General features: G+C 44.6%; 1 protein-coding gene across 1 annotated transcript in view; it reads left to right on the forward strand.

The window, feature by feature from the left end:
• UBE2O (ubiquitin conjugating enzyme E2 O) overlaps positions 1-14206 on the forward strand; it is a 62000-nt gene that overhangs the window by 26577 nt on the left and 21217 nt on the right. The window contains exons 2-5 of the mRNA XM_064675770.1: positions 6079-6138; positions 11176-11286; positions 11962-12059; positions 13525-13588. Coding sequence (XP_064531840.1) covers positions 6079-6138; positions 11176-11286; positions 11962-12059; positions 13525-13588 — 333 coding nt within the window. The remainder of the gene's footprint in view (positions 1-6078; positions 6139-11175; positions 11287-11961; positions 12060-13524; positions 13589-14206) is intronic.

Consider the following 14206-nt stretch of genomic DNA (forward strand, 5'->3'; position numbering starts at 1 on the left):
AGTTTCTAGTAGTCTTTTCCTGCCCCATTCTCCCATCTTTCTTCCCCATAAAAACCCAGCATGATTGGAAACTTCCAGTTGTTAGAAGTGAAGCAACATGTGCCACTTCAAATGTCACAGTGTGAGTTAAATCTGAGCTTCCATGGGATTCTGTACTTTTGCTTTATCCTCCTCCTGCTTTTTAGGCTGTTAATGTGCAATGCAATATGATCAATGTTACACAAGTCTTTCATGGGAAGTGAACTCTGGATGTGGAACATATTTTTCCAAGAGTAGTATGTGATGCCACTGGTAATGTGTTGATACTGAAATGATATTAAAAATATCTTGGCTTCAGATCTTCTGGGTCTTTGAATTTCTGAACCTTTGTCATCTAACTCAGTGTATCCATGCTATATTTGGACTACTGACTTGCTTTTTTAGATACTGCATTTAGATTTAAAATAAAAACAGCTTGTGTTGATTGCTACACTACTGCTTTAGCTGAAGTAAATTTGGGAGTGTAAAATAATAATAATTGGGGGATGCTGGGTTGGGTTGGCTGCTGCCAGCTGTACTCCCTCCTGTCCAATTCCAAGAGATCCGTCCCACAGCTGCTGTGGAGCTGCTTTGTCTTCTCTTCGTGCCTGGGACTGGAGCTGGTGGTGTCCAGGAGCTGCTGCAGGTAGTGAGGAAGTTTCCCTCAACCTCCAGTAGGAGCCCTGCAGTGATCCCAGTCACAAACCAGTGCTGTCTGGTGTAGTTTTCCAAGTCACAGCTTCACCATTGCAGAGAAGGACCCAATTGCTGTCGGGTTTAGAAACCAGGATGGGAAATATGGCACCTCATGTCCTGCTTCAGGTGGCACCTGAGGTGCTGAGATGCTGGCCAGGTCATTCAAAATGCCCATGAGGAGCCTGTCTGGCAGCTGAATTAAGCAAGGTGGTATTTTTTCCCAGCACCAGGCCCTTGGATTTAATTTTAACTGGTTCTGAGGTGTGTCCTGGGGTTTGGAGAGCTCTTCAATGCCTTGTTACCTGTTGCTGCAGTAGCTGCTTTCCCTGTGGTTTGCTCTTCACTGTGTTTTTTCTTTATCTTGTGGGCACTGATGTTACAAGTTTCCATGGCAACTTCCAAGCTACCACGTAGGTGCTGTCCCTTCAAAACAAAAACACTAATATGGGGGTTGTAGGACACTGGCAGTCAGAGTTGATGATCTGGAGGGATGTCCCAGGGAGGATATCAATTTTTAACTCCAGAGCAGATTTGGACATTGACTTGCCAGGAGCACTTTCCAGTGTAGTTTAAAAAAACCTCAATATGTGTGAGTCTAAAATCCTAACTGTTAATGTTGGACAGAAAAGGAATATGTAGTTCATCTCTCCTCCATCACAACATTTGTCCATTGTCACAAAAAGACAAGTGTGATATGTTTTCTGTATATAAAAAGGACTTGACTTGGCTTGACTAAAAAGGAGGCCACAGAATAGTAATACATCCAAAAGGCATTTTGGATGAGGACTCACCATCCCTATTACAAAACAACATTTATAAAATTGCAAGTAATTTCTTTTTTACTTTTTTGCTTACTAAATGTAGGAACAAAGTCTGGGAAAAGTGGTTTAAATTAGATCAGTTACACAAGATAAGTATGAGGGGAGTGGTGGGAGGTGCAGGATGAACAAATAGCCCAAACTGAGTAGTGGTGTCAGCTCTGTGCTGGTCAAAGTCGAGTGCAGTGCCACATCTGCACACCTTTTAAATCCCTGCAGGGATGGTGACTCCATCACTGCCCTGAGCAGCCTGTTCCAATGCTTGACAGCCCTTTTGGTGAAGAATTTTTTCCTAATACCCAATCTAACCCTCTGGCATAATGTGAGGCCGTTTCCTCTTGTCCTGCCAGTTGTTGCTGGGGAGAAGAGACTGGCCCCCACTTGTTACAAACTCCTTTCAGATAGTTGAGAGGGATAATATCCCCCCTGAGCCTCCTCAGCTGCTCCTCAGAGCACTTGTGCCCCAGACATCTGAGACAGCACTGACTGAGCGTGAACTTTAACAATTTGAGTTGCCATTGGCAAGTTTTGTACTGGATCAGGTGTCCTGTTCCAGAGCCAAGGTGGACTGTATTGATGGGCAGCTGAGCAGAAATGCAGCTGTAAAACCATGGCTGATCCAGGTGAAAGGTGTGCTCCCAAATCCATGTGTAGCTGGGAGTTGAAGATAAGGACCTGTGATCTGAAGCTCAGCCTTGGGTGGTGATGAGTCCCAGTGCCAAGGTCTCCTGTCCTTCCTGATGTCCAGGTGTGGGTTGAATATGCAACACAGAGTAGTCAGCTCCTCTGAAGGCAGGTGAGGGAACCTGTGCAAAAAGTGTGTCCATGTTTGACACTGAACAACCAAGGACTGTGTGTCGATGCATTCGGGTTCCCTTCTGTGTTTAAACTTGTCCCCGGCTTCTTTTCTTGGGATGTTTGGAGCAGGGGATATCCATAATTACCTCCTGTGACAACATTGCCTACTTGGAGCAAAAGCAAAATGCTGTTTGCAGGCAGAATTACCTTTTATTTCTCCTAATGTAAAATGTCAAGACTTCAGCCCTGTGCAGAAAAGAAACTATGTGGGAATAGGAAAGGAAGGGGTGTGCTGGCAATAGGCATGAGTGTGTTGTCCTTTGTTGGATAAAACATCTGGGTGGATGGTGACACTGGTTGCTGGAGAGGAAAATTTGTCTTGTGTCTTCTAGTTGTTTTATAGAGTTCAGAGGTTAAACCCACAGAGTTACAGGGGGAGTTTAGCCCACCCCTGCCCAGGGATGTTTACACCTCACTGCCAAATTGTTTGTTAAAGCGAGGATCCAGTTTTCTGTCACAGACATACCTCCCAACCTCTGCTGTTAATTTAAAGAAACAAAAAACCCACAAAGATTTTGCTTCAAATGACAAGTTGGCGATAAGAAATTAGGCAAAGGATTTGAAGCAGAAAGTTCCCAAGACTTCCTGAGTTGATGCTCAGCAGAAATGTCTGTCCTCTCCCAGTCTGCCCAGTTCCAGGTGCGAGCTGTGATGGCTCCCTTATGAATTTGAGGTGAGATGACTCAGCTTAGAAGGGGACGTGCTCCTGTTGGTGCTTGTTCTCTATGCAAAAAATCAGAATTTGTGTAGCCCTCCTGCTGTGTGTGGTTTGAGAGCATCATCAACCCTGGTGAAGTATCAGATGTTTTCCAGATTGCAGCTTTTGATGAGTAGATTTGCTGCGGAGCTCAGGCACTGATTCAGTGCTGAGCACCAAGAGAACATCTGAATTAGGAAGGAAATAATCAGGGCCCAGAGCTATTCTGCCACTTCTTTCTGCAGTTGAGGCACTAAGGAACAGCACTGACCCCAGCTTGGGTGGGTGGGTGTCATCCCTTTTCACCTGCGTGACATGTGTGTGCAGGAATGAATGTCTTCGGTTTATCTGATTTAACGTAGATAACAGTGAACTTAGTTTTTAAAAAGGCAACACAAAACACATCCTGCATTTGAGGAGGGTACTGAGCCCAGCTTGGCATACAGGAGTGTAGGAGTCCTGAGGGCATCTCTGGGAAACTTGTATTTCTCAGTTTTCGGGCTGTTCCTGCGGCACATGTGGAGCATAAAACCAGTCATGTTAGTCCTGACTTCCACAGAGGTAAATACAGCAACTGAGCTGTGAGGACCTGTTTTAAAAGTGCTTTTCCAACAGAATTCCCTCACTGCTGAGGGAGGGGGTTGTCTGTCCATCAATGATTGAATTGCTCTGGGTATAACAGAAGAGAGGAGTAATGACTGAACTGTTGTTCATTCCAGCTTCCTCTAGTTGGGTTTCTTGGGGGTTTTCACAGTCTTTGTTCAGTGACAGACCTGTGAAGTATTTATTGTTTATGCTGGCATTCTGCCTACTCCTTGGCTTGCTTATCTTAGTAACTGAGGCAGGTGGGTCTGGCACATAAAGCTGAAAATAGTTGTGCTGCCTTAAGAGAGACCTGGAAATAGTTTAAATATACTCTATACTGAGGAGGTTTTATGTCTTGCCTTGGGAAGTATTTGTGTGATTATATTCTTGAGGAAGGATCACAAAATGGGAATGCTACTCATTTACAACTTCTGATTTACCAGTGTTGACTAAAACACAGATATTGCTGCTGCTGGGCAGCATCAGATCATCTTGATAGTCTGGGTTTTTCAGATGCTATATGATAGGGAATGGAGCACTGTGGCTCAGTGATATGTTGAAACATAATTCATCAATTTAAGCCCTAATGCGTGTTGAAATGAAAGTATCATCATACATTTGGAGCTCTGCAGTGAGAGAACTTCAGTTACAACACCCAAACTGCTGCTCATGCTTGAATACTTACTGGAATGTGAATGTTGCAGCCTAACTCTGGATGTTAAGAGGCTACCTGTGGAGTACTTACTTTAACAAATAATTTTAGAAAGCTGTATAAAAATTGATGTCTGTCTATATACCCCATGGGATGTGGGAGGCAATGAAATCACTTCAGCAGTCTGGAAATGGGCTGTGGGCTTCTGGTTTTCCCACTCCAGTGTGGTTCTGACTCCAGAAGTTGGGTCTAAAAGCCTGGCTGGCTTTCTTCCCCTCTTACTGAAACACACAATCAAGAAGATGATAAATATTCAGGTACTTTGGTTTGATTGCGGATCCTGTCCTTGGATTCTGGATTTATGGCTTATTTAGTAAAGCAGGCTGTAAGCCAGGGAGTGGGGTAGGATGAAATGCTGACAAAGCACAGTGGATTTAGGGCTGGGGATGAACAAGGCAAAGCCACAAATGCAGCAGTAGTGATGAGGTGGGCTCTGAAAGTGAGATGTGGAAGAGCCTCTGTCCCTAATGCTGAGTTCACGTGGCGCTTCCCAAAGCACGTGGTGTGTAATCAGTGTGTTTGCAGGGCTCCCTCAGAGTGAGGGACCAACGCAAATATCATCTTGACCACTGAAATGCAGATGAGATTTCTCCCTGTTCAACAGCAGGAAATTTTAGCTGAGTTACTGGGAGGCTGAGCAAGCCTGAAATTGGAGTTTGGTCTTGTGGCCTCCCTGTTAGTACCCTGAGGACGTTACACCTCTTGTAGTGTTTTAGTGTATTGGATTGCAACTGCAGTTTGTAGGTTTGAGCTTGTTGAAAACAGTAATGAAATAGCTTTCAAGTAGTCATTGAGATAGCTGAAATAGCTGGATGAAGGGCCACTTTTGGAAGGACATCACTTGGTTAATCACTAGAGATTCATCAAGTGATACTTCCCTTTCCAGTAACGACTCCTGGTGCCCACAGCTCTGCGTGAGCTGATGTGGAGTATATAAGGATGGTCCAGCCACATCTTTTATTGCCAGCATGAGCTCTTTGCCAACAAGTGCTTTAGCAGGAGCTGGAATGAGCAGTGCTTTGACTTTATCCATGCTCTTATTGATGTTTTGTGTTACCTGCATGGACCCGAGAGCTTTTAAGTGCAGCAGCAGCCATTTCTTTTCCTTATTTTTTTCAAGGCAAGTGCTTGCTGCAGTGAATTTGTCACCTATTCCTCTGCCAGCTAAGACTTCTCACTGTACAGTAACTTACCTTGCTTAAAATGTTCCAGGCCAGACAGGATTTCCACAGATATTTGGGGGTATCTTGGGTGAAAAGCGTGTGGGGTGAGACAGAACTGTGGTGTGCTGTGCTCCTTCGTGTGTCTTCTGTCTTCTCTAGTGCATAGACTGGATGTGGGTAGGAAATAATGCGTCGTGCAGATGGAGGAAGGGGGGAGAGGGAGACTTGAGGTGAAGAATGAGTCAACGTCTGCACCCTTTTTAGGTATCTGCTGACTTAGAGCACAGTCGTGGATGGATCACCTGGTTGCTGTATTTCAGATCTGTCAGCTGGATTTTGTGAATGTGCCAAGGGAGTTTACTCTGTGTATGGAAGTGCCTTGGCATCCTCTGCTGAAAACCTCCTCAGTCCAGAGGGTTGGGACACTGTGCATTTATATTTGTCATGTTATTTGTATATTGTCATGTTATTTCTGACTAAGAATCATCTGGGGTCACTGAAGTCAGTCTCTCTCTCTCTCTCTCCCCTTAGCTGAAGCTTGAAGATCGCTCTGTGGTCCCTCGAGATGTGGTCAGACACATGAGCTCCAGCGTAAGTGCTTTTTAACTTTGCCCCTTTTTGATTGTGATACTGTTGCATGGATTTCTAGGACTTGCCAAATTGCCTGAATGGAGCTGAACAGTAATGCTTTGAGCATGTTCTATTTTTAGAGTGCTGGATAGACCTAGCTGCATCCAGTGAAAATGAAGTGCTGCTAAGGCTGCTGCAGAGGTCTCCTGGGCAAGCAAGCCTGGTAATGGTCAGGGAATGAGACAAGAAGCCTGATTATCCTGCCATCCTTAAAGTTTTGAATTAGTCTATTTTGAGATGTCGGTTCTGTGGACCTGCTCTCCCTGACTAACAGGCTGGAGTGGAGGCAAATCCCAGTACCACTGCTTGCCTTTGCCTTTTGGTGTGCTCTGGTAGAGAATTTGGAGGGAATATTTTCAGAGAAACCTCTCAACTTACAGTGAGCAGCATCTTGTCCAGTTTCTCCCAGAAATACAGCAAATCCCAACACTGCTGGAGCATCCAACACAGCTAGAAAGCAAGCTGGTTCTTAATCAGCAGCTGATAATCGTTCCTTTTCCTCTTTATGGATATCATTCTATGTCCCAGTCACTCTATTCTAGTTGTGCTTATCAGAGATGGGTGGATTTGGGTTTTGAGTAGGGAATGCTGGGGAGATTGTTGAGTATGGATTATCAGATGGGATGTGCTCTCTTTAGGGGCTGAGCTGGGTTGGCAGTTTCTTGCTGTGGCTCCCAGCTAACCTATAACCCCGAGCCATATGGGCTGCCATGTGCTTGCCTCTCTCCTCTTGACTTACTTCCAGCAATGTGGCTACCAAGGCTGTGATGAAGGAGGCAGCTGGCCACTAACTGCTGCAGTGGCACCACATGGTGTGCAGCCTGGTGCAGGGGTGGGGAAGGCCATTTTCTGAACTTGGGTGGCTTGGGTTTTTTCTTTATTAAAGTCTTTTTTTCTCAGTTAATAAAAATAAACCCACCCCTTTTTCGCAGAATATTTCAGAGAGTGAAAAGAGGAAAGGAAGAATTTGAAGGGTAATTTGAAACTTTCTGAAACAAAATATTTCCTTAGGAAACTTAATGGTTGTTTGAAATGGAGAATTGGAGTCTACATACCTTACTAAAACTGCAGTTTTTCAATCCAAAACAATGAACAGGTAGAAAATGGAAATATCAGGTGTTCACACTGTTGTAACTGGCACAGCTGGAGTCTGCAGTATATTCTTCTTGCTCAGAGGGATCCTTTGAGTCCTGTCTCTCAACTATTTTTTGTGCTTTTTAAAGTCATTTTAAGCTTTCAGGACAGCAGGTTGTTCTCCTCTTGGCAAACATGGATGTGCTGCTTTTGTTTGCAATTTCCATACTCATTTGAGCAGAAATTGGCTCCCCAGGCTTGCTGCATGTGTTTTGGTAGATACATACCCAGCAGTTGTCTTGCACACTCATTTATTGTCTGTTTGCATGTTTAAATAGTGGCATTTGCTTGACCATTTGTACCAGTGGCCCATAACTTTTTTTTTTTTAATTGATGGAATGGCGAGATTATAACTCAACTTCTTCCCTCTATGAAAAAGCATAACAAGTCTGAAGATGCTTTATACTTCATCATCTCAAATGTTTTAAATGTCAGTGGTAAATTAAACAGTAAACCCCTTTTATCCCAAAGAAAACCTTCACTTGCTAACCAGATGTATTCCAAAAATTACAGCAGCGTTTAAAATAGAAAACCTGCAAGTGTCAGCGTGCCAAATTCAGGATGTGGGATGGTTGCCCTGCACCAGTTGGCCTGGCAAATGCACAATGTGGAACTTATTCTGTATTCACCACACTCTCTTAGGGCTCGTTTTTAACCTTGAGCAGGAAGGACTCAAAATCCCCTGTTCCTCAAGAGAGGAGAGCTGACTCAAATTCATGTGCACTGAGTTTGGGGAAAGACTGCTTCAGGGGGAAATGCATAAAACAGGATCATTTTCACTGAATGCACTTGGGCCTCTAAGTCTAATCCAGCTGAATGAGAAGCAGTAAAAGTGGTGGTGTTCATTTTTCCAGGTGATAGCTAATTTGGGGGACAGATTAGAAGTAGGTCTGTAATCTGTCAGATACCTGGATTTTGTTGCCTCAAAGGGTGCTGGGCTATGCTGTCCCTTTTAAATGAAGGAATAAGGGTGAAGATCCTCTTATTAGAAAAGAGAGTAGTGAGGGAAAGAGTAGAAGGATGGGAGGTAGAAGATGTGAGACTGAAGCCTGTGGTTGTAGAGATGCTGCTCTTAGATGAGATTTTGCTAGTCTGCCTTAAGGCCTTGTCTCTGATGGGGAAGGAATCCATCCACTGCTTAAATACTCACTATCTCCAGTGTGGTACATACTGCTGGGGTACCAGGAGAAGCAGGAGGAAGGTCTAGGGAATGCATTTCATTCTGGAGTGAGTGGGGCTTGAACCCATCAGCTCTCATAATGCAGTTCAGTCACCTCCCTTTCCAGTTCTGCTCTCGGGGTTGATAGAAATTGGTTTTTGTAACAGAATTGTGAAATGTCATCTTGTTTCATTTGGCCCTTCCTTCGATGGGATCATCAAGTGAAAGGGTGGGTGTATTTGAGCAGGCTGGTGCAGAGCTGTGCCCCGGCTGTAGAGCAGAGGATGAGATGAGTTGGCGGTGTCTCTCTGGGACTGCATTGCTGAGCACTGCTATAATCCCAGAGTGATTCAGCAGAACCCCTCAGCCTGCAAATCTGCCTCCCCTGTCACAGGCTAAGGTTTCATGTGACAGTGAAATAAATAAACTCATAATAAAGGCAGATTCAGTGGTAGGTGAGGGAGGAGAGCTGTAACTCAACAGCCCTGTAGCTCCAGGGCCTGCTCATACATTGATCTCTGCTTTCTTAACCACAGACAGGGCTCTACCCTTGCTCAAGCATTTTACAACTGGAAGGAGAAGCAAGCTGAGCTAAACCTGGTGCTGTTGCCCATGATTAATAACACCCAAGTGTGTTAGGTGGGAGGCCAACTTTAGGGTGGTACAGATGCCTTCTCCATGGGGAAACTCACTCAGAGAATGGGCAAGGGGTGTTGGTGTACATCAGTCCTGGTTTTATTGCTTGTTATTCTTTCACCATCCATAAAAGAGGGAGTTTAGGCTGAGAGAGAAGATGATCCACAAGCAGCACAGGTGTTGGATTGTACCATGTCTCAGAGCTGCTGTCATGTTGGCTGCTGATAAAGGAAAAAATAATTCTGAAATGTGCAGTGTTAGGGTAAAAAAATTGTTTCTTGGGGTTTTTTTAGTTCTGATTACTAAGCAATCTAAAACACAGGACCTGAACTGTAAAAGCACCAGCGGAGGGTGGACTGGGCATACTTAATTTAGCTTAATCTGGAGGAAAGGCAGGGCAGGTAGCTGTGCTGTAGCCTGCAGAAGCTGTGGGTTTGTTGAGCATGTGCCACTCCTGAGCAGGCTTCACTCATCCTATAGCTCAAATCATGCTGGCAGCAGTTGTTGTGAACCTGAGGTAGTTGTGGCCAACCCTTTTCAGGTGAAAGTTATGGTACAGCTCTGCAGGGCCCTTCCCTGGCAGCCTGTGGTGGCAGGAGGCTGCCTTAGGCTCAGCTATGGCCTGTCATTGTGGAGCTGTAGCTGAGAAAGGCTCCCTTTACTTCCCAACCTTTCTGGAAAGAAATGCGGAGCAGCTGGAAGGAATGAGCCCCTGCTGCTTTGGGGTCTGCCAGCCTGGCTCTCCCAGCCCTCCTGGCTGTGCTGGCACAGCTCTGGATGGGCTCTGTGTGGGGCAGTTCCCACTCTCCTCATCACTGCTGCCTCGGGAGCAGGGGCTGTGGAGCACAGGGCTCGTGTGGTGTGAGGAGAGGACTCGCAGCAGGCAGGTGGAAAGCAAGGCAGCCAAAAGGGCTGAACAATCTGTCCAGGAATTATCCTGGACCGTGGGGTATCTTTGCTCTACCAGTCCTCAAGATGAGACTGAATGAGTTGAGCACCAGCAAACTCCTGAAGTCCCACAAGGGCTGCCCAGGGCTCTGAGTGAAAGCCTTCAGTAAACATTTCACGTGCTACAAAGAGCAGCATGTTTATAAGCGGGCTGAGCAAACAAATCCACTTCTCACAGGGTATAAGCCCTTTGGGTGTTGTGCTCAAGTCCTGCTGGAGCAGAGACCTTGATGTTTGGGATAAGGACAGCTTCAGAAGTTGCTGATCTCAGAGCATTTGTCATGCTGGCCCTCAGTCAGCTTTTATAATGGACTTGTGGTCTTTAATAAATAAGAATATTGATTGTCCCAGCTGTCAGGAGGCCAGGGCAGCTGCTGTGTGTGAGTGTTTGGGTTAACAGCCCTTCCTTGCAGGCCCCCACCATATGTGGGCAATGTTCACATCGTGTGCTCCCTGCCAAGCTATCCCCAGAAGGCTCCTGACAGCATGCATTATTTTCCTGGGGACAGAAAAGATTAAAACTTTTTTAAAAAGAGAGGGAGATAATGACAGACCACCTCTTAATTGGGCCAACTGTAAATGATCTGCCTGGAAACCTTGAAATCTCACTAAAGGTGCCAGATTTATATTTTTTCAGTAGGGCAGAAAATGAAGACCGTTTATAACCTCCTGCAAAATTATATGAGATAAAGTCACAGTAGCTTTCAAGAATTTTTTTTGTTCCTGATCTACCACTGCCTTTGCTGACTCAAGGATGGTCCTGTGGAGCTGCAGAGATCCACTCAGTTGAACAAACCAAGGAGCCAGGCAGATTTTAAAGGCAGTAAATACTCATCACCTGACATAGCGTGGTCTTATTTGACCAGATACAGGAGTGTCTGTACTCCTGCTTTGACAGCCATTGCAGATTCTAACTGGGAATAAAACAGTACAGGTCTGTAATAGTGAACTCACTTTCAGAACTGTCTCAGTGTCATGTGAAATGCCTCTGCAGAACAAGGTCTGAAGGGTAAAGAGAGGGTTTAGCCTTAAAATTTACTTGTCTCTGCATTTATGACTTGTACCTGTGTATGTAGGACCTCCCCTTGATGATAAACCTTTTTTCTCTTTTGTGTTTTCAGGACAGTCAATGTGGAACTGTAATTGATGTCAATATAGAGTGTGCTGTGAAGCTGGTAGGAACCAACTGCATCCTTTACCCTGTCAACAGCAAAGACCTGCAACATATCTGGGTGAGAACACAGCCAAAGTACATGTGGGAGCCAGGTCTGGGTGATTTGGAGGGATGCTGCTGTACTTGAAGTCACTCTTGAAGGCAAAGCATCCATATTGGGCATCTGCAGTTTGGTTTTATTTTAAATTTGCTGCAAGCATCCTCCCTGGAAGAAGATGGTGCAGCATCTCCTCATGTCCCCATCTGTTCTGTGTTTCTGATCACATTGCTGAGACCAAATTGTGTTGAAGGGCTAGACTGGCATTAAATTGTGTGAGAACTCCTGTGCTGAGATGGGCTGGTGTGGCAACCTGACTGGGGCACCCCGTGGCAGTGGCCCAGAGCTGCTGAGCTGCAGTATCATTACTGCTTAAACAGGCTATAAAAATGCTGAGATGAGTCCAGCATCCTTCTGTTAAGCTGGAACAGTCTCAAACATATCTGGTTCTCTCTTGAGTGGGTAGGTGATTTCCAGAGACCAGGTGGAATAGGATTTCATCATTCTTTTTCCTCTGAAATAAAGGTAATTTGGGAGTGAAGAGCAGGAGTGTCACAACCCTTCTGAATTCATAGCCTGTGGGAAGACAGTGGGATATGAGCTCCTCTGGGATGGAAAATTAGTCTCAGTGATAAAAATTAACTCTAAGTACAAGGGTTGATATTTATAGGGTTTTGTTTCCTGTTTTCATCCCAGCCTTTCATGTATGGTGACTACATAGCCTATGACTGCTGGCTGGGCAAGGTGTATGATTTGAAGAACCAGGTCATCCTCAAGCTGTCCAATGGAGCCAGGTACTTCTCTCATTTCTGTGGAAGACTGTCCCCCTGGCTTTCACAATCCTGATCTATTTTATGAGATCTAGAAGCAGCTTGGGCTTTATTCACATGCTGATAACTTATCTGTTTGCATAATCATTGGATGCAGAGTAACAGAATACATCTTTCTCTGAAAACATTGAGATTCGTTGGTCACCCTCTATAAACAGTGTTCTCTGAGAGGTGACAGTTTTGTTCAATTCCAGCAGATCACTGCTCCAGAACTAAAGCACATTGGTCTTTAAACTGTGCTTCTCCTCTGCAGAAGTAACCATTTAAGATGAGTGGTTATTCCAGACCTTCTCTCAGTGGGAGAGCATAATTTCACTGAGATACAGAGAGAATTCTTACCTTAAAAAAGAGTCTGTGAAAGTGTGGAAACTTGCAGGCTGGTGGTTTTTAATCAAAAATGAAAAACCAGCCCAACAGCTTTGCTTTTTCCCTGTTATTTGCAACTGTATTAGGATTTTTTTCCAATGAAGACATAATCCAAATTCATATCTCTAGAGAGAGATTTAACCAGAGATGTTGAAAGAAATATCTGGTGAACTTATTTCTGCATAGCCAGCAGAAGGATCCAAATTCTCCTCCTTGTGCATGTTGGACAGTTCCTTGTGTGCTAACCCTTAGGAATTCACTCTGTTAGTGAGGCCTGTTTTGTCCAACAAACTTTTTTATTGATGCAAGGGAAGGAAGGAACCAGTGGAGGGCCAAGAGGCATATGGGCCTGGCAGCTGGGGAATAGCCCATCTGTCTTGTAAATTGAGTGTTGACATTGATGTTTAAAAAACAGCAATCAAATCCACAGTCCTGCAGCCAGCTCTAAGAGAAGTGAGTAATGCAAGAGCTGTAGCAGATGATTGGTGGATGCATCTGTGAGTTTGGTTGTTTTAGTGTTCAGTTAACACAGGCTGGAAGGCTCTTACGTGTGCGTTAAACTGGGAGTGAAAAATAGCCACACTTCTCTCTCTGTAATGCCTGCAGTTATTGGTGCAGTTTAAAACCTTGCTTTGAATCTGTTACCAGCTCCTGCATAGCTGTGTAAAATGAGGTAACTGTTTGCAAAATCTCTTCCTAATGAATCCTTTGAAATCCCACCAGAACTCACTCTGGAAATGAAGCTATTACTGAAATAAGTATACCCAAATTGCCTTTAGGTTCCAGCGTGGTGTGACTAACAAATCTGCAGCAGACAGATCTTGCCAGCACCCTGCCTGTCATTAGTTTGGGGTTTTTTTACATGCCAAATGGGACCTTTAGGTACCTTTAGTGCTTTTATAGTTTGTCTATAACCAGTTTTTGCTCTGGACCATAAAAGCTTAGTGATACACCACTGGCTGAATGGGCAGACTTGCTCAGGCAGTGGCAGATCCTTGGGTGCTTTTTGCTTTTGAGGAGGATGGCTCTGGAAATGTGACTGTGTCTCTTGTCTGCTTTCCAGGTGTTCCATGAGCACAGAAGATGGAGCCAAGCTGTATGACGTCTGTCCTCACGTCAGTGACTCGGTGAGCTCCTGGCTCTCCTGAGAGTCTTCTTGATCAACTTTGTCTTCTAAACTTTTTGTTGCAGGAGGGAGGGAGGAGGTAAAATTCATAGGCATTTATTAATCCTAAGAATTAAACAGCTCAAAAAAGCTTCACTTAATCTTCACTTGAAGTAAGAGTAACAGGATATAGTTTAAAGGTAATGTTAGTAATGAGCAGGTTTTGAAGGGGTATTACAATTAATATATCCAGCTGCTTTCTTTGTAAACAACTTGTATAACATGCTGTCAGATTGTTGGTGTCAAGGCAGTTCAGTCACTGTTCTACCAGCACATACTTCAAAAGACTCTTACTCCATTTACTGCTTTCAAAACTGTTCTTCTGGAAAAAGGCATTTTGTTTAACAGGTGTGTTCCCAGGTCACATAAAATACTGTCTGTTGTAGTCCATGGCATTCTCTGAATGGAGACCTGCCACCATACTGGCATTTTCCAAATCACATGGCAGGGAAGGTTTTGCTGGCTTTTGGGTAAAACACACTTTGCTGTGTGATGGGATCTAACCTCTCTCACCTTCTAAGGCTGATGACAGCTAACTTGTTCTTCCAAAGGACATCAGTAGGGCCTGGCTGTGTTGGGA

This window comes from Pseudopipra pipra, chromosome 19, assembly GCF_036250125.1.
Source record: "Pseudopipra pipra isolate bDixPip1 chromosome 19, bDixPip1.hap1, whole genome shotgun sequence".
In the NCBI taxonomy this organism is placed as follows: domain Eukaryota; kingdom Metazoa; phylum Chordata; class Aves; order Passeriformes; family Pipridae; genus Pseudopipra; species Pseudopipra pipra.